Source organism: Eucyclogobius newberryi, unplaced genomic scaffold, assembly GCF_026437365.1.
Source record: "Eucyclogobius newberryi isolate DKJ021-1_F unplaced genomic scaffold, fEucNew1.0.hap1 SCAF_15, whole genome shotgun sequence".
Lineage (NCBI taxonomy): Eukaryota > Metazoa > Chordata > Actinopteri > Gobiiformes > Gobiidae > Eucyclogobius > Eucyclogobius newberryi.
This window is the reverse complement of record NW_027315779.1, coordinates 5418800-5441842: the sequence shown is the minus strand read 5'-3', so window position 1 is coordinate 5441842 and position 23043 is coordinate 5418800. Positions and strand designations below refer to the sequence as shown.

Below are 23043 nucleotides of genomic sequence, written 5' to 3'. Positions count from 1 at the left end.
CATTATTTAATTGTAATTGTGACTCCTAAATTATTTAATCAGGTTCAACATTTCTTTCAAAATATTTTTACATTTTTGAAAACACTGATAAAGACATGACAATAAAATCATTTTTTTTATTTCTTGGGGCAGCAGCTGTTCATTGCAGATTCACAGTTTACTTCCCAGCTTAATGCAATCATTGGCAGAAATGTCTACTGTAATCTCCCAAACAGTGATATTTTGTCCAGCCGTATTTTGAATTGTATCAAAAATAGATGAAGTAACTTAGCATGCATACTCCTTAAAAATATAATACAATTCATGCACAAGATTATCAACCCCAACTTTCATTCAGAATCAGCATTCATTTCACCGTTACCTTTTGCACTTTGAATATCATTTTGACTGATTGTGTGATCTCATTTGTCAGTAAAACATAAATAATTGGGTTTAACATGGGAGGCAAAATAGCAGTTAATGAAACTGTTATTATTCTGGCATTTTGGTGAATATTTGCTGCAAAAACATAAATGAACATAATTGGCAAGTAGTAAATCGCCACTAAAGAAAGATGACCTGAGCATGTTTTCATAGCTTTGATTCGTTCTTGAGCTGCAGATATTTTAAAAACAGCGTATGCAATATAGATATAACTTGCCAAGATAAAAACAAAAGGGATCCAAAGAATTACAACTGGGCACAGGCCTGCCAACACACGGCTGGGGGTCACGTCATTGCAGCCAAGTCGGTAAATTGGACCGTGATCACAGTAATAGCTTTTTATGACATAAGAGTCACAAAATGAGAGTCGAGTGAGAAGACCAGCTGCAATCATCACTAATAAGATAATGCCGAGCCAAAATGAGCCGAGGAGCGTAAACATGAATTTAAATGTAACTCTGGCGTGATAGTGAAGAGGATCTGCAATAGCCATCAGCCTGCCAATGCCCAGAGCCACCAAGTTAAAGGACTGCATGGAGACGAACATAAAACTGAAAAACATGTAAGCCAAGCACTCATTATAGGGAATGTGATTATGGTTGAATAAGAAAGTGTCGATGACTTTTGGCTCCAAAGCACAAATACCACAGAGATCAGTTATTACCAAACTAAACACTGCAACATATCTGGGCGTTCTTAGACGACGATCCAAGATTATCACTACAATCACAAAGACATTGCCCACAACAGACACAATATAAAAAGTGAACAGAAAAGCATAGTAATAATTTACATGTGGAATACCAATCAAACCAGAGATGATAAAATAAGGAGGCCGCACAAACGTGATGTTTTTTCCAAGAGCAGAGTTAAATAACTCCATCTGAAGTCTCTTCTGGTCGCAGCTCTCCTCCTACTGAGGATGGCCCTTTTATTGCTAACCATGTGGGATGTCCCTGTCTTTGCTACAGGATGGTGTAAAAAAAACAAAATGCTAAATAATTCATATTTTAAACCACATATACTTTGAAAAGGAGTTTAATCCAAAAAATAATCATTACAGATGTGTCATTCTTTTTTCTGGTATTTAGTGTAAACGAGATGTTGAATACGTCTAAATTATATGTCGTATTCATGGTCAAGAATTCAATTCAATTATTAAAAATGCTAGCCCATAGGTTTTATTAGACAGGGCTATCCACTGCTCTGCACCATAATCTGATTATTTTATACATTAATTTAAGTTAGTTTATGATTATTTTATCAATTCAGTTTGAGTAAAACTCAATGGGTCTGCAAATTTGTCACTTTAAACCAAAGTCCTTCACTGATTAAAATGTATTTTTTTATTATAGTAATTAGTACTATATTATTATTACCATGTTTACTTTTTAAAACTGCATCTACAGACGTCTGTGTTCAAAGATACGTCCAAAACGCTTCAGAATGAACTCATTGACTGTTGGCATTGGCTGTGAATAAAAACTACATTTGTGATGAAGTAAAAGCAGCTGATTTTTTATCAATCCGAGCCGATCAGACTTCTATGTCAAACCGTTACCTTGACAGCAAACTCAACACACAGGAGCTTTTTTATTTTTTTTGCTGGTACCCAGAGTCAGGACTAAACATAGACCGGCCTCCTGCTGGTGCCAGAGTCAGGACTAAACATAGACCGGCCTCCTGCTGGTGCAAGAGTCAGGACTAAACATGGACCGGCCTCCTGCTGATGCCAGAGTCAGGACTAAACATGGACCGGCCTCCTGCTGGTGCCAGAGTCAGGACTAAACATGGACCGGCCTCCTGCTGGTGCCAGAGTCAGGACTAAACATGGACTGGCCTCCTGCTGGTGCCAGGGTCAGGACTAAACATGGACCGGCCTCCTGCTGGTGCCAGAGTCAGGACTAAACATGGACCGGCCTCCTGCTGGTGCCAGAGTCAGGACTAAACATGGACCGGCCTCCTGTTGGTGCCAGAGTCAAGACTAAACATGGACCGGTCTCCTGCTGGTGCCAGACTCAGGACTAAACATGGACCGGCCTCCTGCTGGTGCCAGAGTCAAGACTAAACATGGACCGGCCTCCTGCTGGTGCCAGAGTCAGGACTAAACATGGACCGGTCTCCTGCTGGTGCCAGAGTCAGGACTAAACATGGACCGGTCTCCTGCTGGTGCCAGAGTCAGGACTAAACATGGACCGGCCTCCTGCTGGTGCCAGAGTCAGGACTAAACATGGATCGGCCTCCTGCTGGTGCCAGACTCAGGACTAAACATGGACCGGTCTCCTGCTGGTGCCAGAGTCAGGACTAAACATAGACCGGCCTCCTGCTGGTGCCAGAGTCAAGACTAAACATAGACCGGCCTCCTGCTGGTGCCAGAGTCAGGACTAAACATGTGGAATTTGCGTTTCAGTTTTATGCAGTTAAAATCAGTCAGTCTTCCTGAAGATGTGGGACGACAGACATCTGCTCTGTCAATGTTCAAATCTAGGCTAGAATTATTTTGTTTTGCTGTGCATATGACTGAAATTGTTTTATTTGCATTCTTCTCTTTTATGTTTTATTGGTTTTGTTATATTAATGCATTTTTTCCTGTTGTGTGAAGCACTTTAAATCTGAACAAATTGTGCTCTACAAATATATTCTTCTTGCCAGAAGCCATTGTCAATGAGCAAAATTCACAAACGTAGGAACTTGTTTTGGTGATTTGTTGCATCATATAATGATGAACAATAATAAAAACAAGATATATAGAATCAAAAGGGGCATTAAATAAATAAGCACAATCTAGGAGAGATACTTCCTGTCAAAGGAACTGTTGTAGAATAAGTTTAAATGTATTTACACATCCTTACAAGACATTTCATTAAACTCTGGATAAAGGAAAACCAAGTGTGTGAGCAGTTTTTACGCTCCCTTTTGCTTTTATTTTGAAAATATGTTTGCATTACTTTTACCTCTATTATGCTCTGTGAGGAGAACATCCAAACCCTTTGCAAACCTGGACAGATCAGGTAAAAACACAGGTCAGAATGTAATAAAGTATGAACGTGACGTGGACTTTTCGCTCCAAAGCACAAATACCACAGAGATCAGTTATTACCAAACTAAACACTGCAACATATCTGGGCGTTCTTAGACGACGATCCAAGATTATCACTACAATCACAAAGACATTGCCCACAACAGACACAATATAAAAAGTGAACAGAAAAGCATAGTAATAATTTACATGTGGAATACCAATCAAACCAGAGATGATAAAATAAGGAGGCCGCACAAACGTGATGTTTTTTCCAAGAGCAGAGTTAAATAACTCCATCTGAAGTCTCTTCTGGTCGCAGCATTCACTGCATTTACCGTTTTCACCTGAAATATTATAAGATAAGATAAGATATTCCTTTATTGTCCCACATGGGGAAATTTCATTGGTGCAACTTAGGTAGATACAGAGGTAGATCCAGAAGAACAGATCACTTATAGGAAGTCTGAAAAACACTTTCAGTAAAAGATCTCCTATAAATAAATAAAAACTCCCATTGACAAATAAATAAATACATAAATACCATTGCATGTGATCACGACAGTAATTGCACATGAATATGTGTCACGACAGCACATAGATTGCACATGAATTTCACAGTAATTGCACATGAATTGCACATGAATTCCAACAGCAATTGCACATATGACAGAATTGCACATCAGTATCCGGTTAGGTCAGTATTGCGAGTGTTCAGTACTAACAGTTTTTCTTATAAAGTCTGACAGCAGCAGGAAGGAAAGACCTACGGAACCTTTCCTTCACACAGCGAGGGTGGATCAGTCTCTCACTGAAGCTGCTCTCCAGAGCGGAGAGAGTGTCCTGCAGGGGGTGACACTCATGGTCCAGCATAGATGTGAATCTAGCCAGGACCCTCCTGTCCCCCACCTCCTGCACCGAGTCCAGAGCACAGCCCAGGACGGAGCTAAGATAAGATAAGATAAGATAAGATATTCCTTTATTGTCCCACATGGGGAAATTTCATTGGTGCAACGCAGGTAGATCCAGAGGTAGATACAGAAGAACAGATCACTTATAGGAAGTCTGAAAAACACTTTCACTAGAAGATCTCCTATAGATAAATAAAAACTCTGTCCAGCCTCTTCCTCTCCCTCTCTGTGATGCTGCTGCTCCAGCAGGCCACACCGTACAGGAGGGCTGATGCCACCACAGAGTCGTAGAAGGTCTTCAGGAGTGGCCCTGTCACTCCAAAAGACCTGAGTCTCCTCAGGAGGTAGAGCCGACTCTGGCTCTTCCTGTACAGTGCGTCTGTGTTATGAGTCCAGTCCAGTTTGTGGTTCAGATGAACACCCAGGTACTTGTATGAGTCCACTCTCTCAATGTCCCGTCCCTGGATGTTCACTGGTGAGGGGGCAGTGGGGTGGCGTCTGCGGAAATCCACCACCATCTCCTTGGTCTTTCCCGCGTTGATGAGGAGGTGGTTCCGCTGACACCAGTGCACAAAGTCCTGCGCCAGTCCTCTGTACTCCGCGTCATCGTCGTCCGTGATGAGTCCGATGATGGCAGAGTCGTCAGAGAACTTCTGCAGGACACAGCTGTCCGTGTCATGTCTGAAGTCTGCACTGTAAAGGGTGAAGAGAAAGGGCGCGAGGACAGTGCCCTGGGGCGCCCCCACACTGCAGGTCCGAGTGTCAGACACACAGTTCCGGGCTCTCACAAACTGGGGTCGGTCCGTGAGGTAGTCCAGGATCCACTCTGCCAGGTCATACTCCACACCAGCCTTCTCCAGCTTGTCCCTCAGGAGCAGCGGCTGGATGGTGTTGAAGGCGCTGGAAAGATCGAAGAACAGAATCCTCAAAGAGCTGCCAGCTCCAGGTGAGAGAGAGAGCGGTGCAGCAGGGAGATGACGGCGTCCTCCACTCCGATGCCAGACCGATATGCAAACTGCAGCGGGTCCATGGCTGAGCTCACGGTGGAGCGGAGGTGGTCCAGGACTAGCCGCTCCAGTGTCTTCATCAGGTGGGACGTGAGAGCCACTGGCCTGAAGCTGTTGAGGTCTTTGCGACGCTGTGTCTTAGGCACAGGTACCAGACAGGAGGTCTTCCAGACCTGTGGTACCACCCTCAGCTTCAGGCTCATGTTGAAGACATGCTCCATAACTCTACACAGTTCATCTGCACAGGACTTAAGGAGCCTGGGGCTGATGCCGTCAGGTCCTGCTGCCTTCCTCACTTTAATCCTCTTCAGCTCACTCCTCACCTGTGCTGCTGTGACAGTCAGTGGTTGGCAGGGGGACCGTGTGCTGGGGGGATGGGTGAGTCCAGGCGAAGTGGGGAGCTGATGGTCCAGGGCAGATAAGCGAAGAGGAACAGATGCAGGGCATTGTCCAGCTTTGGAAGAGGGAGCATGCAGCTGTGCAGGGGGAGGGGCGGGTGACCGATCAAAGAAGTTAGATCCCCCTCTGTCTGGGCAGGGGGGATTTTGAAGCCCGAGATGGTTTTCAGGCTCCTCCACACTCCCTGAATGTTCTTTTGCTGCAGCTGCTCCTCCATCCTCCTCTTGTAGCCGGCCTCAGCCTGCCTGATCTCCCTCCTCAGCTCCTTCTGCACAGTCCTCAGCGCCTCCTTGTTCCCTGACCTGAAGGCTCTCTTCTTCTCCTTCAGCAGAGCCTTCAGTTCACGGTTAATCCATGGCTTGTTGTTTGGAAAACACCGCACCGTCCGGGAGGGAACAATGTTCTCAAAACAGAAGTTGATGTAGTCCGTGATGCACTCTGTGATGGTGTTGATGTCCTCCCCATGTGGGTCATAAAGCTCAGTCCAGACAGTGGTGCTGAAGCAGTCCCTCAGAGCCTCCTCGCTCTCAGCAGACCACATCCTCACCTCACGGGACACCACAGGCTGCCTGCGCACGATGGGTTCATACACAGGCCTCAGATGTACAAGGTTGTGGTCCGAGCTGCCCAGGGGAGGAAGGGGGGAAGAGGAATAAGCCTCCTTGGTGTTGGCAAAAAACAAGTCCAATGTTCTATTCTCTCTGGTGGGGCAGGTAACATACTGGGTGTATGTTGGTAGAACAGAAGAGGGAGAAGCGTGGTTAAAATCACCAGAGATGAGGAAGAGAGCCTGTGGATGCTGTGTTTGCAGCCTACAAGTGCAGGAGAGCAGTGCTTCACAAGTATTTTCAGCATTGGCAGACGGGGCCACATAGACTGCGATCAAAATCACATGTGAGAACTCCCGGGGCAGATAATATGGCCTCATGCCAATAGCCAATAGTTCAATATCCTTGTTACATAGCTGCTCCTTCACTGTGCAGTGTTCGGGTTTGGACCAGCTCGTGTTCACATACACCGCCAGACCTCCACCTCTTTTCTTCCCGCATTCTCTCGTTCTGTCCGCCCGCAGCAGATGAAAATTGTCCAAACCTACAATAGAGTCTGGCATTTCTGCTGTTAACCAGGTCTCTTTGAAAATCAAGACGCTGCTGTCCCTATAAATCCTCTGGGACCGCATGAGGCTCGCTATTTCCGTCATTTTATTTTGAAGGGACCTCACGTTACCCATGACTACGGCGGGAACCGACTTCCTGTTTCCTCCTCTCTTCTCTCGGAGTTTACGTCCAGCCCGTCTGCTTTGTTGCGTTTTCCTTAGGATGTCCGCCGGGATAACGTGACGATCTCCGGGTAAGACGACTGTTCTCCGCAGTTTCATTAGTTCCTCCTTTGTGTAAACGCGGTACGGCGCCGGCCGGGGGGCCGGGCCGGAGCCGGGGGACTCAGAGCCAAGACACATCGCAACGACACGACGAAAACACTCAATCCAGCCGAATAAAGTCAAAACAAGTTAATTTAAAGCGATTTCAGTGCGTGTCCCGATCGTTCGTGAAGTTCCTCTTTCATATAAACGTGTATATAAACGTGTACCAACGACACGGCGTACTTTAGCGGCGGCCGGAGGGCGCGGGGGGGGGCTGGTGGGCTCGCTCGGAGCTAGCTCACGTCACAACAACACAACGAAAAACGCTCAAATCCAGCCGAAAAAACTCAAAAACAGTTGAATTAAAAAAACTATTCCAGCGCGTGTCCCTATCGTACAGTAAAATAGAAAAAATACACTAACTATATTTACAAAATATAGGAGATAAAGCACAATAAGTGTGAGAAAGAAGAGAGAGCGTTTACACCGGACTGCCAGCTGTACCAGCGCCTTATGCCTTATGTCACTGGCCTTCAGTGTTGATGAATGTGTGCAAATGTGTTTCCATTGCTTTTACCTTGTAATGGAAGACGAACTGAAAAAGTATCTGAAAAAATAAAAACAATAGTAGGGACAAGATTTGAAGTGGTAAAAGTGCAATTTTTTGTTCAATGTCTTTTGTCACTAATTTGCTCACAAGCGATGGAGCAATGACCTGTGAAAGTACTACTAAAATCCTTCTGTTGTTACCTTTGATATGGCTGGTACTCTTTTTCGTATTTTCATAGATTGTCTAATTTCTTTGGTCTGTAACACATAAATGATTGGGTTCAGCATGGGAGGCACCACAGAAGTCAATGAGATGTTTATAATCCGAGCATTTGGGTGAATTGTTGCCCCAAAGCGATAAACAAAGATAATTGGCAAGTTATAAATAGCCACTAAAGAAAGATGACTTGAGCATGTTTTCATAGCTTTGATTCGCTCTTGAGAAACAGATATATTTGACAATGCATAAGCAATATATATATAACTTAATAAAATAAACACTAAAGGGATCCAAAGAATAAGGATGGGGGATAGACCACCAATCGCACGGCTGGGGGTCCTGTCATTGCAGGCAAGTCGGTAAATTGGACCGTGATCACAGATCCAAAGTAAGATGTAAGTGGAAGATCGTCACTGTTAAGACCCCGAAGAGAGGCTGCAACATATTTAAAGGACATCGGAGGTGAAAACAAGATTATACAATTTTATTAGGTTTTTACACCAAAATAAATGCCAACTTTCAAACCCCCGTGCCCTAAAAATCACCCCAAAGTTGAAAAAAGAAAGATGGACCCAACAGAAACAAATAGGTGCGACACCGGGCCAGCCCCGTATAGGGCCGTCGAAGCCGGTGCTGACACCTCTAACTATAACAACAACAAAAAGGTACAAAAAAACCCTATCTACGCCCCACACAAATACGAAAATGGGACTACCGGTCCCACCAGGCCAAACAAAGAAGCTAGGAGCAGGCGAGCTGAGTTGGACAGCGAAGTGGGAGCGCACCCGCGACCGGGAGCCAATCTAATAAAAACTAAACAGATCATTACACAAGAAACTGAACAGACAAAGTAAAGGGAGGAAGAGTGCCCAAACCTAACAGTCACCAACTTTCATCGTAATTACAGACAAAGTTTATCATGATGTCATTCATTCACATTATATAAAAAATTATAGAACAATACTGACTTTATTGCGCTTAACATACAGTGAATGCTGTTACTTTATTGGAAAAAAACAGTACAAACTCAAAGATTTGTTGGAAAATCAGTTTATTTAATTTTGAATGAAAAGAGCAAGGCTATTTAATAGAGATGTAATTAAGATCATCCCATATATACTGTACAGTAAATTTAGCTGAATATACCACACCATGATCTATTTTAATTAAAACAACCATCACTTTACAAACTCAAAATTCAACAGTCAAAATTCAAAAATGTTCTTTGTTTGGCTCAAAAAAAGCAAAAGTATATATATATAAAAATAATAATAATAATTCATTGAGACATAACATTGTGAGCATCTTATGCAATGCTGATCCAACAATTGTATACATTATATGACAAAGTAAATTACATCATATGATTTAGGTACATTAAAATTAAGTCATATTTCGGACAGCTATTTTAGGCTTCCTGCTGATATGTAACAATCTCTTCACTGAGTCTTTAATTTCCTTGGTTTGCAGCACATAAATGATGGGGTTCAACATCGGAGGGAAGACTGAAGTCATAGAGAGGTTTATAATTCTTGCATTTGGCTGTATTTTCTCCATTAACGTAAAGACAATCAGTAATGGAATAAAGTAAATCGCCACTAATAACAAGTGACCAATGCATGTCTTAAACGCTTTGAGCCCCTCACGCACTGTTGCAACCTTAGCAAGTGTAAAAGCAATGTATAAATAGCTAAATAATATGAATGCCAGCGGAAGCCAAAATATTAGTATGGGATATAGGCAGCTTACAACATAACTAGGAAAGTGGTCGTTGCAAGAAAGTCTATAAATTTGACCGTGATCGCAGAAATAGCTATTTATAACAACAGATTGACAAAATGAAAGCCTCGTAATGAGTCCGACACATATTAGAACAGCAAGAATGACGAATAGCCAAATTAATCCTATCAAACAAAGCATACATTTATTAGTGACCTTTACTTGATAGTGCAATGGGTAAATTATGGCCATCAATCTATCGTAGGCAAGCGTGGCCAAGTTAAACGACTGCATAGAGAGACAGGTGTAGCAGAAAAACAAATAAGTCATGCAGTTGTTGTAGCGAATGTAAGGTCGGTTGAATAAGAAAGTGTCCAGAAGTTTCGGCACCAGAACAGTGTTGCCAAAAAGGTCCACGAACGCCAGGTTGAAAACAGCAATGTACTTTGGAGTTCTCAAATTATGGTCCAACACTATGACCGCCATCACAAAAGAGTTGCTGATCACAGAGACAATGTAGACTATAAACAGAAAGACATAGTAGTGCTTGATATTGGAGATGCCTGATAAACCTGTGATGATGAAATAAGGAGGGCGCACAAAGGTTATGTTCTTGTTGTTACCGGCAGGGTTGAAAAACTCCATGGTCTGATATTCTCACAGTGGTGCAGTTTGTTGTCTCCTTTCTGGTCTTTTGTAGAAGACTGACGGCACAACACGCGCTCTGCACTGACGTCACTGGACACTTGGGATGTAACGACACCCAAAGCTCACAGTACAATATTTATTTCAGAGTACTACGGTATATTCATTGGGATATTTTGAAGAGGCTAAAAGATTTGTAGATATGCTGCTTTTCCTTTTAAAAATATAGCTAAAGCCTTTGGTGCATATTTCAAAAGCAAACGGATCATGGTTTATGTTCATGTTATTCCCTTTTGAACTTTTGATTTGATTTTGTTGCAGCCCATGATATTATTGTGTGATTTTTGACAGTAATGATGTATATATATATATCATGTTAAAGTTTGTAAAGAAATACTTTCTAAATTCTGGAAATTAAGCAATTGAAGCGGAACATGTTGTGGTTTTGTGGAGAAATTGGGATTAACCTCAAAATATGATAAATTGACATGTTGCCAAAGACTACATGATACAAGTACTGGAAGTGAAATCAGAGTTTATTTTATTTTATTTATTTAAGACAGGGAGAGTGCACAATATACATTAACTTTATCAGGAGAGATGCATTGTACCAGGTTGTAGCTCAAGTGCTAATTTCCACCTGTAAAAGGCTGATGTTAAGTCCCACTGAGGGGAGGAGCATGTTCTTAGTGGTAGGGGAAACCAAAGTTCTCATCCCAAAGTGCCCAAAGTGTTACAGTGAGGCACTTGGCTCTTATAAGTTTGAAAAGATAGAATGTTTAACATCTAGAATAAGACAGCATGTGCTCTGATTTTGTGACATGTGATAATGTCTTTGGAAAGCTTGTTTGGTTGTGTTGGTCTGGCAATTATAGGGGTGGTTGAGGATGTGGGCATTTATGTAAGTGGGAGTCCACCATCAGCTCCTTCCTCAGAGGCCCAGCAGAGGATGCACTTCCTGCAGCAGCTGAGGAAAGCCAAGCTGCCAGCGGAGATGATGGTGCAGTTCTACACAACCATCATTGAGTCCATCCTCACCTCCTCCATCACCGTGTGGTTCACTGGAGCCACAGCCAGGGACAAACAGAGACTACAGCGCATTGTGCGCTCTGCTGAGAAGGTGATCGGCTGCAGACTTCCATCTCTACAGGACCTGTACGTTTCCAGGACTCTGGGACGTGCAGGTCGGATCACAGCCGACCCTTCTCACCCTGGACATGGACTATTTGAGCCACTCCCCTCAGGCAGGAAGCCACTCCCCTCAGACAGGAGGCCACTCCCCTCAGGCAGGAGGCTCTGGTCCATCCGGACCAGAACCTCCCGCCATAAGAACAGTTTCTTTCCCACTGCCGACTCATGAACACTTCCTAAACACAGTCATTTTAACCATAATTTAATCACTCACTGCACTACTCACTTTCTGCACTACATATGTAAACTCAACAGTAAATTTGTGTACATGAGCCATTTTTTTTTTTTTTATTGCTTATTATTATTCTTATTCCATAACAGATTTAAATTGTTTCTCTTTTTGACTTATTCATTATTCATTGTTTTATGTTGCACAGAATCATGAAGTCGACAACACCGCGTATGTTCAACAAGTGACTTTAATGAAGTCTTTGTAGCTAAGGCTATGTTTGTGTTTGCAATGAAGTTACACAGCAATAGTCTATTTAAATAGCAATTTAATGACATAATGAGCAAGTTTGCAGTAAAATGACAGGACAGCCCATGGTGATAACGGAGGAGCGTTCTCTGAAACACCATTATTTTATGAAGCAACAATAGCGACAAAAGAATATTTTATGAAGAATGAGTGAATCGGTTGCCGTTTTGGACAAACTTGCCCACTTCCAAACACACACTAACACACTCGTCTACTCATACACGTCCCATGCATACTAATTGGTAAAGGGAAAACATTATTGTCGTAAATGGGTGATATCTGTGAGAAATCCGCACTAAAACGAGCGTGTTACATGGGGCTGTCCCCATGTCGCTCACTAAGGCGTTCCCCAACTCATACATGTTCCGTGCATATAAAAATGTAATGCAAAAACTGAACATTATTATTGTTTAGCGGGCCAACAACAGTGGGCAGAGCCCACTCAAAAATAGCGTAAGTGCCCGTCAGTGACCAGGTACCTACAACACGAAGCGCTTTCCAAAAATGTACAGTTTATTTTTTTTAAATGGGAAACAATTGTTTTCTCATCTGAATATTTATGCCTGAGCCTCAGCAGGGCGTTGCTGTGCGAAGCACTCTAGTTTGGTACCCTGTCACCTGTGGTGATCTCTCAGTCGACCCTGGCAATTACCAGTAAAAAATGCAAAACATTCTGACTCAAGACAAAATAGCCAATAAGGAGTGAATATGCAAAGCTGTTCTGTAAGGCCATGTGAAGCGCGGCTCCAAAAGTGCGCACTTCCAAATTCAATTCATTTATATTTATTTTTGTCCCGCCCAAAATCAAAACAATTGTTCCCTCGAGGGGCTACAGTTTTCAAAACTGTTTAAACAGTATTCATAGGGACTTGGCAATGTCCCAGCATCCCGTGTCCTTCGACAAATGTCCCAAGCTCCCCTGTCCTTAGACCCTCCTTCTCGGCCAGGCAAAACTACAAAACCTCTTTGGGAAAAAGTAGAAACCTGGAGGAGTTCCACAGTGAAGGAAAGATCCGACTCCCTCATGGCCCGTTCAAACCGCAAACGCCTATTCGCGCGTTATGGCGAAGTTGGACCCAAGTACGCATGAAGAAAAACGCAAATACGCCGCGTTCTCGACGCAGCGGAGCAGAGACGAAATATAGTAAGCAGACGCGCGTTTGCCGCGTGCGCATGCGCAGTGGAGATGTTGTCAGTCTGGCTTCTCTAATGGCGGATCAAAGTTGAGAAAGTGCCTTTTGCGTATTTGCTCTTCAAAGCCCAAAAACGGAGACGCTCGGCGGCGTGTCTGGATCCACCAGTGATCCGAGTTGAGTCAATACCATCATTTGCTTCAAGACTGGATAAACATCGCTCTCAGCTGTAGTTTCGTTTGTCCCGGGTCCTGTTTGATGACTTGTTTCCCGCATTGGTGCGCGGACATGTACCAGGACAACAACTACAGACGCCTGTCCATCTGTCCATCTGTCCATCTGTCCATCAGGTCAGTACAGAAATATTCATGTCTAAGCGCAATAATAAAGTGTATGTGCTGTGTGTGTGCTGTGTGTGTGCTGTGTATGTGCTGTGTGTGTGCTGTGTGTGTGCTGTGTGTGTGCTGTGTGTGTGCTGTGTGTGTGCTGTGTGTGTGCTGTGTATGTGCTGTGTGTGTGCTGTGTGTGTGCTGTGTGTGTGCTGTGTATGTGCTGTGTGTGTGCTGTGTGTGTGCTGTGTGTGTGCTGTGTGTGTGCTGTGTGTGTGCTGTGTGTGTGCTGTGTGTGTGCTGTGTGTGTGCTGTGTGTGTGCTGTGTGTGTGCTGTGTATGTGCTGTGTGTGTGCTGTGTGTGTGCTGTGTGTGTGCTGTGTGTGTGCTGTGTGTGTGCTGTGTGTGTGCTGTGTATGTGCTGTGTGTGTGCTGTGTGTGTGCTGTGTGTGTGCTGTGTGTGTGCTGTGTATGTGCTGTGTGTGTGCTGTGTGTGTGCTGTGTGTGTGCTGTGTGTGTGCTGTGTGTGTGCTGTGTGTGTGCTGTGTGTGTGCTGTGTATGTGCTGTGTATGTGCTGTGTATGTGCTGTGTGTGTGCTGTGTGTGTGCTGTGTGTGTGCTGTGTGTGTGCTGTGTGTGTGCTGTGTGTGTGCTGTGTGTGTGCTGTGTGTGTGCTGTGTGTGTGCTGTGTGTGTGCTGTGTGTGTGCTGTGTGTGTGCTGTGTATGTGCTGTGTGTGTGCTGTGTGTGTGCTGTGTGTGTGCTGTGTGTGTGCTGTGTGTGTGCTGTGTGTGTGCTGTGTGTGTGCTGTGTATGTGCTGTGTGTGTGCTGTGTGTGTGCTGTGTATGTGCTGTGTGTGTGCTGTGTGTGTGCTGTGTATGTGCTGTGTATGTGCTGTGTGTGTGCTGTGTGTGTGCTGTGTATGTGCTGTGTGTGTGCTGTGTGTGTGCTGTGTGTGTGCTGTGTGTGTGCTGTGTGTGTGCTGTGTGTGTGCTGTGTATGTGCTGTGTATGTGCTGTGTGTGTGCTGTGTATGTGCTGTGTATGTGCTGTGTGTGTGCTGTGTATGTGCTGTGTATGTGCTGTGTGTGTGCTGTGTGTGTGCTGTGTATGTGCTGTGTGTGTGCTGTGTGTGTGCTGTGTATGTGCTGTGTATGTGCTGTGTGTGTGCTGTGTGTGTGCTGTGTATGTGCTGTGTATGTGCTGTGTGTGTGCTGTGTGTGTGCTGTGTATGTGCTGTGTGTGTGCTGTGTGTGTGCTGTGTATGTGCTGTGTATGTGCTGTGTGTGTGCTGTGTATGTGCTGTGTATGTACTGTGTATGTGTTGTGTATGTGTTGTGTATGTACTGTGTATGTGTTGTGTATGTACTGTGTATCTGCTGTGTATCTGCTGTGTATGTACTGTGTATGTACTGTGTATGTGTTGTGTATGTACTGTGTATCTTCTGTGTATCTGCTGTGTATGTGCTGTGTATGTGCTGTGTGTGTGCTGTGTATGTGCTGTGTGTGTGCTGTGTGTGTGTTGTGTATGTACTGTGTATGTACTGTGTATGTGCTGTGTGTGTGCTGTGTGTGTGTTGTGTATGTACTGTGTATGTACTGTGTATGTACTGTGTATGTACTGTGTATGTACTGTGTATGTGTTGTGTATGTGTTGTGTATGTACTGTGTATGTGTTGTGTATGTACTGTGTATCTGCTGTGTATCTGCTGTGTATGTACTGTGTATGTACTGTGTATGTGTTGTGTATGTACTGTGTATCTTCTGTGTATCTGCTGTGTATCTGCTGTGTATGTGCTGTGTATCTGTTGTGTATCTGCTGTGTATCTGCTTGTGGTTGTGTATAAAACCAATGAAAAGTACATAGCTAGTAAAAATTTATATTTTTTTTAGTAAAAAAAACATAGTTTTCATAGCGTTAATATTTTGTTCTAGTGCACCATTTAAAATTCGATTGTGGTATATTTAATGAAAGTACAAGTAAACTAAATTTAGGCTATATAGTTATTTGTTTGTTTTATTATTCAGATCTCTTGCCACTGGGGATTTCTACAGGACAATCGCCAGCAGCTTCAGGTCCACAACAGAGGACTGGACGTCCACAACAGAGGACTGGACGTCCACAACAGAGGACTGGACGTCAACAACAGAGGACTGGACGTCCACAACAGAGGACTGGACGTCCACAACAGAGGACTGGACGTCCACAACAGAGGACTGGACGTCAACAACAGAGGACTGGACGTCCACAACAGAGGACTGGACGTCCACAACAGAGGACTGGACGTCCACAACAGAGGACTGAACGTCCACAACAGAGGACTGGACGTCCACAACAGAGGACTGGACGTCCACAACAGAGGACTGGACGTCCACAACAGAGAGGACTGGACGTCCACAACAGAGGACTGAACGTCCACAACAGAGGACTGGACGTCAACAACAGAGGACTGGACGTCCACAACAGAGGACTGGACGTCCACAACAGAGGACTGGACGTCCACAACAGAGGACTGGACGTCCACAACAGAGGACTGAATGTCCACAACAGAGAGGACTGGATGTCAACAACAGAGGACTGGACGTCCACAACAGAGGACTGGACGTCCACAACAGAGGACTGGACGTCCACAACACAGAGGACTGGACGTCCACAACACAGAGGACTGGACGTCCACAACACAGAGGACTGGACGTCCACAACACAGAGGACTGGACGTCCACAACACAGAGGACTGGACGTCCACAACACAGAAGTGTTTTTGATCAAGGGATTTTCATATTTATAGCAAAGACGACATGTTCACTCAAGATTGAGCCCAAATGCCATGTTGTTTACACAGAATGAGATCAAGTTAAATGAATAAAACAGTGAGAAGCTTCCAGCTCTTTAGTTCTCTGTTCTCTTTACTTCTGTACCTACTTGTGCGTTGTAACACTGAAATTTCCCCACTGTGTGGACTAATAAAGGATTATCTCATCTTGTCCTTGTTTGTTTTTGTTTAGGATCTTGAATTGTGGTAAATTAAATAAGTACATCTTTAAATAGCCACTGAATTTCCCACAGACTCCCCAGTATTATATATATATGAAAAAGATGCATGTAAACAGGACACACATTTTATAATATAAAATAATGTATTTTGTGGAAAAATAGAACAGTAAATAACTATATATATATGAATAGATATATATATAGATATATCTCTATAGATATATCTATATCTATATATCTATATCTATATCTATATCTATATATATATATATATATATATATATATATATATATATATATATATATCTATATATATATATATATATATATATATATATCGTCTGCCATTGTTGTGGTGCCGGTTCTTCTCGGGGGGGGGACATGTGTACGTACGTCACCGGAGCGTCATCTCTGATTGGCTTCTGTCCCGCCACGCCGCAGAAAAGCTCAAAATTCTGAACTTATTTGCGGCGAACCGTTTTGATGCATTGATGCTTTTACGCCCGTCAAAGCGTCTCGAGCAGAAAACGCAAAAGCGCACCCGCCTCGCCGCGCTCCTCGGCGAATCGCGCCGCAAATACGCGGAAGCCGCGCCGCAAAAACGCAGGAGGTGCTCGACGCGCGTTTACATAGACTTTGAATGTAAACTGGACGCTTTTGCCGCACCGGTCTGAACGGGCCATCAGACGCAAGATAGACAGTGGAGCTGGAGCTTGAGGAAAACTAGTTCTTTGAGACGGATGAAGAACGGTCCAAACACACACTAACGCACTCATCCTCTTATGCACGTCCCGTGCAAAGTAATTAGCAGTCGGAAAATTTTGTTGAACATGAAAGATAAATAAAGCTCAGCCAAACACATTTACTTTTCTTGCTTATTTGATATTTTAATTATTATGGTACTGTTTGTTGGAAAGTCAAGCTTGTGTTGGGTTTAATTTTTGCATCAGTAGTGTTATAGAACAGTGTGACAGCCTTGTGTTTGGAGGAAACGTTTCAAACCAATTAAGGACTCATGACAGGTATTACTGAACACTCGCAATACTGACCTAACCATGTGCAATTCTGTCATATGTGCAATTGCTGTTGCAATTCATGTGCAATTACAGTGAAATTCATGTGCAATCTATGTGCTGTCGTGACACATATTCATGTGCAATTACTGTCGTGATCACATGCAATGGTATTTATGTATTTATTTATTTATTAGTCTATGGGAGTTTTTATTTATTTATAGGAGATCTTCTACTGAAAGTGTTTTTCAGACTTCCTATAAGTGATCTGTTCTTCTGTATCTGCCTCTGTATCTACCTGCGTTGCACCAATGAAATTTCCCCATGTGGGACAATAAAGGAATATCTTATCTTATCTACTTCTGTTTTGCTGAGAGTGAAGGAACAATGCAAAGGGAAAGGTTATAAAATGTTGATTATAGGTAACGCAGGAGTACTCTAACGCGTTACGTATAACACAGTAGCGCAATAACGTAACGCATTCATTTTCCAGGGCAGTAATAAGGTAACATAATGGGTTATGTTTAAAAGTAACAATACCCAACACTGGCAATAACCAGAAAAAGAACATGCATACAGTTTGCCTGACCAGCCAGTCCCAACATGTTTTGACAGACTACTTTACAAACAGAATGTAGGAGGGCCTGGCTGGTCAGGCAAGCATACAGTGAGGAAAATAAGTATTTGAAAACCCTGTTTTTGTACGTTCTCCCAGAATAAAGGAGTCTGAAATGTTCATTGTGGTGCATTTCCTCTGTGAGACAGCATCTAAAAAGAAAATCACATAATATATTTTTTGATAATTTATTTGTGTATTATTGCTGCAAATACATATTTGAACACCTGCCAATCAGCAAGATTTCTGGCTCTCAAAGACCAGTTAGTCTGCCTTAAAAAGTCAACCTCTAACACTTATTAATCTAATTTTGTAGCACCTGTTACCAACTTGTTAGCTGCATAAAGACACCTGTCCACCCCACAATCATTCAGACTCCAACTACTACAATGGGCAAGACCAAAGAGCTGGCAAAAGACACCAAAGACCAAACTGTAGACCTCCATTAAGCTGGAAATGGCTACGGGGGAATTTGGAAAGCAGCTTGGTGAAAAAAGATCCACTGTTGAAGCAAATGTTAGAAAATGTCTAAAGTCTAAAGTTAATCTCACTTAGACTAAGGTGCCATGAAAGGTTTTACCTTGTGGGGTATTAGTGATCATAAGAAAAGTGAGGAATCAGCCCAGAACTATGGGCTAAGCTTGTCCCTAAAGAGAACTGGGACAACAGTTTCAAAATGTACTTTTGGTAATACATTACGCCATCATGGTTTAAAATCATGCCTCGCACAGAAGGTTCCCTTGCTTGAGTCAGAACATGACAAGGCCCGTCTGAAGATTGCTAATGACCATTTGGATTATCCAGGAGTCATGGGAGATAGTCAGATGAGACCAAAAATTAACATTTTGGTAGAAACTTGGTGGAAGAAGAAGGATGAGTACCATCTGTGAAGCATGGGGTAGAACCATCATGCTTTGGGGGTGCTTTTCAGTACTGGGGAAAATTGCCAAATCTTCCATGCCTTTTGCAAAGGGGAACTAAGATTTTTAGTTCTTCCAAAATTCATGACATTTTGCACGTAGTTATCTTTTGGCGTCTTGATAGAAAAAGCCAATTGGATCTATGCCATATTTTGTACGGTGTAGCCGTAGAAATGACACTAACTTCTCAGGTAAATATTAATTAAAAGCCTTACCTCTAGAATCCTACTTAAAGGTGTAATGGAAGATTTTTCGGCAATTTTAGAACGCAGGCGGAAGTGCGCGTGCGCACTCCCCCGTGCGGACTGATACAACACACACATGTGTTTGTTTATTAGCGCGACGGATCACATCGCATCTCTCGTCTCCCGTAGATTTCCGTCTCTTCTGAGTCATCTCGAACAGTCTTTCTCCGCCTTCATTTTGTCCCGTACACTGAGGGAACTATATTATGATAGATCAATGCGCTTAGACACACGGAAACATGGGGACGAGCCGCACATGGCTGCAGGTGAGCGATAGGTGCGTTTTATGATTGATACGTGGCAGGACTAATCGGCAGTCCACGCCACAAGGAAATAAGACTCAGATTTGGGCCCAAAAAATCGTCCATTCAACCTTTAATAATTATTTAAGAATACTTTTTTTTTTGCAAAACTCAAATACAATTAAGAGGCTGTTTTTTGTTCTCTGTTCTATCATTTTAAACATGGTAAATAAAGCATTTAACATTGTAAAGGTGTAAGCAAATTATTATAGGGTTATGCCTGCATTTGCTTAATTGTAATTCACTGAAAAAACCTTAAATGTAAGTTAAGGGTGTAATGATGCAGTATGTTTGTTTTTTCAGTGCTACAATACATGCATTTAATTGATATATTTAGGAATTATACGGCAGAAAAAATGGAGCAGTTGATTTGACTAGTGTGAAGTTAACCCCCACCTCAGTGTCCGATTGGCCCCAAAATTGTGTCAAACGTTTGTGCACACATTATCAGAATTTGTGCACGCTTTGTTTTGGAAATACTGATCATTTATTGGTAATTGATACGCCAAAGTGTGTAATTGGCACATGGCAATTACATGTTAATTGTATATGTATATTTCTGAGAACAAGAGCAGGGTTTGATTACATCTTCAAAGTATGTACGCTAAACCACTTTTTTTTTTTTAAAAGAGAGAGATTGAACGAGAAAGAGAAAGAGCCAGTAGAAGAAGAATATTGATCGTTGATTGGTCCAAGTGTGAGGTTTTGGGGACATTTTGGGATCAATTGGGCACTACAGGGCGACCACCTTCACACCAAATCAGAATCAGAATAAGGTTTATTGCCATTTGTCAATGAACAAAATTCTCAAACATAGGAGCTTGTCCTAGTGATTTGGTGCAACACAAACAACAAACATTGAACAATGAATGCAAAACAGATCAATGATCCATATTCAAAAACGAGCATGCACAAAATGCTGATACCGATACTTCCAACAGAAGGTAGAAGTCACCATACAAAGAGAATATCTGTTATCTGTTATCTGTCATCAGTCTCAAAATCAAAAGTATAGTGTCTAAACCAGATTTGGAGTGAATCATCCACGCATTTTTCTCCAGTAGATTAGACTACTGTAACGGCCTGCTCACTGGCCTCTCCAAACGAGCTGTAAAACAGCTGCAGTTCATCCAGAACGCTGCTGCTCGGGTCCTGACTAGAACCAGGAAGTACAATCACATTAGTCCTGTTCTCATGTCTCTGCACTGGCTCCCTGTGGCTCAGAGAATAGACTTTAAAACAGCTCTGATTGTGCACAAGTCTCTCCATGGCCAAGCACAAAAGTACATTTCTGACATGTTACGGACATATAAACCATCTCTGACTCTGAGGACCTCAGGGACCGGTCTCTTGCTGGTACCAGAGTCAGGACTAAACATGGGAATTAAGAATTCAGTGTAATCAGTGTTATGCAGCTAAAATCTGGAATATCCTCCTGAAGATGTGGGACTTGAACTCTGGCGATGTTCAAATCCAGAATAAAGATCTGCTCTCTTAAAGGTTAATGTTTTATCTGTGTGTATTGTGATTTTATCTTTTCTTTTTCTGTAATGCCTTGTCTGGTTACTCCCAAGACCTGAACATTAAACAACATTAAAGTAGTGATTTATACACAAAGTTGGCCCTGCGACGAGTTGGCCCCTGTCTAGGGTGTACCAAAGTCACTGGGATTGGCTCCTGTCACCGGCGACCCCTGACGGGAACAAGCAGTACAAAATGAATTAATGAATTAATGATTTATACAAGAGAACCAGTTATTCAAACATATATCTTTGAAAATGCAGTTAGTACACCTATAATTATAGTACAGCATAAGTTGAAAAATAAATCCACAAGATACATAAATAATAAAAACTTTGATAGACAATGCAATTCATAATTTTTCGGTTGGTGTAATTTTTTGGTTCACTGTAATCATATTTTGTCTTTTTACTTTGATAAGTTTCTTCACACAGTCTTTGATTTCGTCTGCAGCACATATATGACAGGATTCAACAGAGGAGGCAACACAGAAGCTAATGAAAGGTTTATAATCCTAATATTTGGATCTAAAGCTGGACCTATTGTATAGTTTGTCAAAAAAGGTACAAAATACATTGCCACGAGTGAAAGATGTGCAGAGCAAGTTTTAAATGCTTTTACTCTTTCTTGCATTGTCGATATCTTGGCCAGTGCAATACCTATTCTGATATAACTTGCCAAAATGAATGCAAGAGGAAACCATAAGATAAGTACAAATAGCAAATAGGCAATAATATTATTGGGGGATTTATCATTGTAACCAAGTGTGTACAGCGGGCCGTGATCACAAAAATAACCACAGAACCACAAAATGAAAGTCTCGTCAGGAGGCCTATTACAATTAGCATTGCTAGAATAACAAAAATCCAGAAAAATGCAATTAATGTGGATATAGACTTATGAGTAACTCTGAGGCGATAGTGCAGAGGTGACATTATAGCTATGAGTCTGTCGTAGGAAAGAGCCACTAAGTTTAAAGCCTCCATGGAAAGGCCTACATAACAGAAAAACAAAAACACCATGCAGTCGTTGTAAGAGATACGATCGTGGCCGAACAAAAATATATCTAGAAGTTTTGGGACTAATGCACAACTGTGAAGCAAATCAGAAAAAGAAAGGCTAAAAACTGCAATGTATTTAGGAGTCTGTAGGTTATGATCCACAAGTATAAGAAGCATCACAAATGCATTTCCAATGACAGAGAAGAGAAAGACAAAAAATAGAAATACATAATAATATTTCATATTTGGGATGCCGATAAAACCGCGTATAATGAAAAAAGGCGGACGCACAAATGTGATATTTTTGTCCAAAGCAGAGTTAAATAGATCCATTTTAAAACATACAATTTACAACATGTTTGTGAGTTTGAGGGAACGAATCAATTAACAAATCTGTGTCAACCAATGGAATTGCTTTGGTCTTTATTATTATTCCTTATTACTGTACTTACATGTTTAAGGATTTGGGAAAAAGGCAGGAAAATATGAGAAAAATATATGAATTAAACATTTCAATTAAAGGCCTTAACCACAATCCTACGTAATTATGATTTAAGTGTCACTTTTACTTTTTGAAAAAATCCAATACAATTAGAGGCTTGAAAAAATGTTCTGCCTACCCTGGAAAATCTAAATTGTTTCTTATTGTTTGTGTCAAGACTTAAACCCATTTACATGTAGATTTGATGTCAGTTACTTATTGGAAGAGTTTTAAGGTTCATTCACTTTTTCTCAATACACCTCCTATGTTCCTATGTTCTGATGACATAGCCTTTTAAAGGGTCTATAATTGTATACAATGGAGGGCTTATTTATCCCAGAAAAGTTTTTTGTGCTCTGTGTATAATTTGTCCAGTTAATAATCGCTTACATTCTAAACAGAGTAAATAAAGAATTTAATATCTTATAGTTGTATGCAAATTATTATGGAGTTCATACATAATTCATTACATTGCCTGCATTTGATTAGTGGTGAAAAACAAACATTGTAGTATGTTTGTTTTTTCATTGCTACAATACATACATGTAATTGATGCATTCAAGA

At 42.1% G+C, this 23043-nt stretch overlaps 2 protein-coding genes and 1 pseudogene across 2 annotated transcripts; all 3 read right to left on the bottom strand.

Annotated features, from left to right (window-relative positions):
• Positions 1–292: 292 nt before the first annotated feature.
• Positions 293–1306, bottom strand: LOC140360285 (olfactory receptor 1E16-like). Its single transcript, XM_072445495.1, has one exon. It carries the CDS (start codon positions 1304–1306, stop codon positions 347–349), a length of 960 nt encoding a protein of 319 aa, XP_072301596.1. The 3' UTR covers positions 293–346.
• Positions 1307–8533: 7227 nt separating this feature from the next.
• On the bottom strand, positions 8534–10255 carry LOC140360427 (olfactory receptor 6C2-like). Its single transcript, XM_072445635.1, has 3 exons — positions 9327–10255; positions 9186–9221; positions 8534–8537 (listed from the first exon to the last, which is right to left on the bottom strand). Exons 1-3 carry the CDS (start codon positions 10253–10255, stop codon positions 8534–8536), a joined length of 969 nt encoding a protein of 322 aa, XP_072301736.1.
• An 11168-nt stretch (positions 10256–21423) lies between these two features.
• LOC140360426 (olfactory receptor 2AT4-like) lies at positions 21424–22331 on the bottom strand (annotated as a pseudogene).
• Positions 22332–23043: the final 712 nt, after the last annotated feature.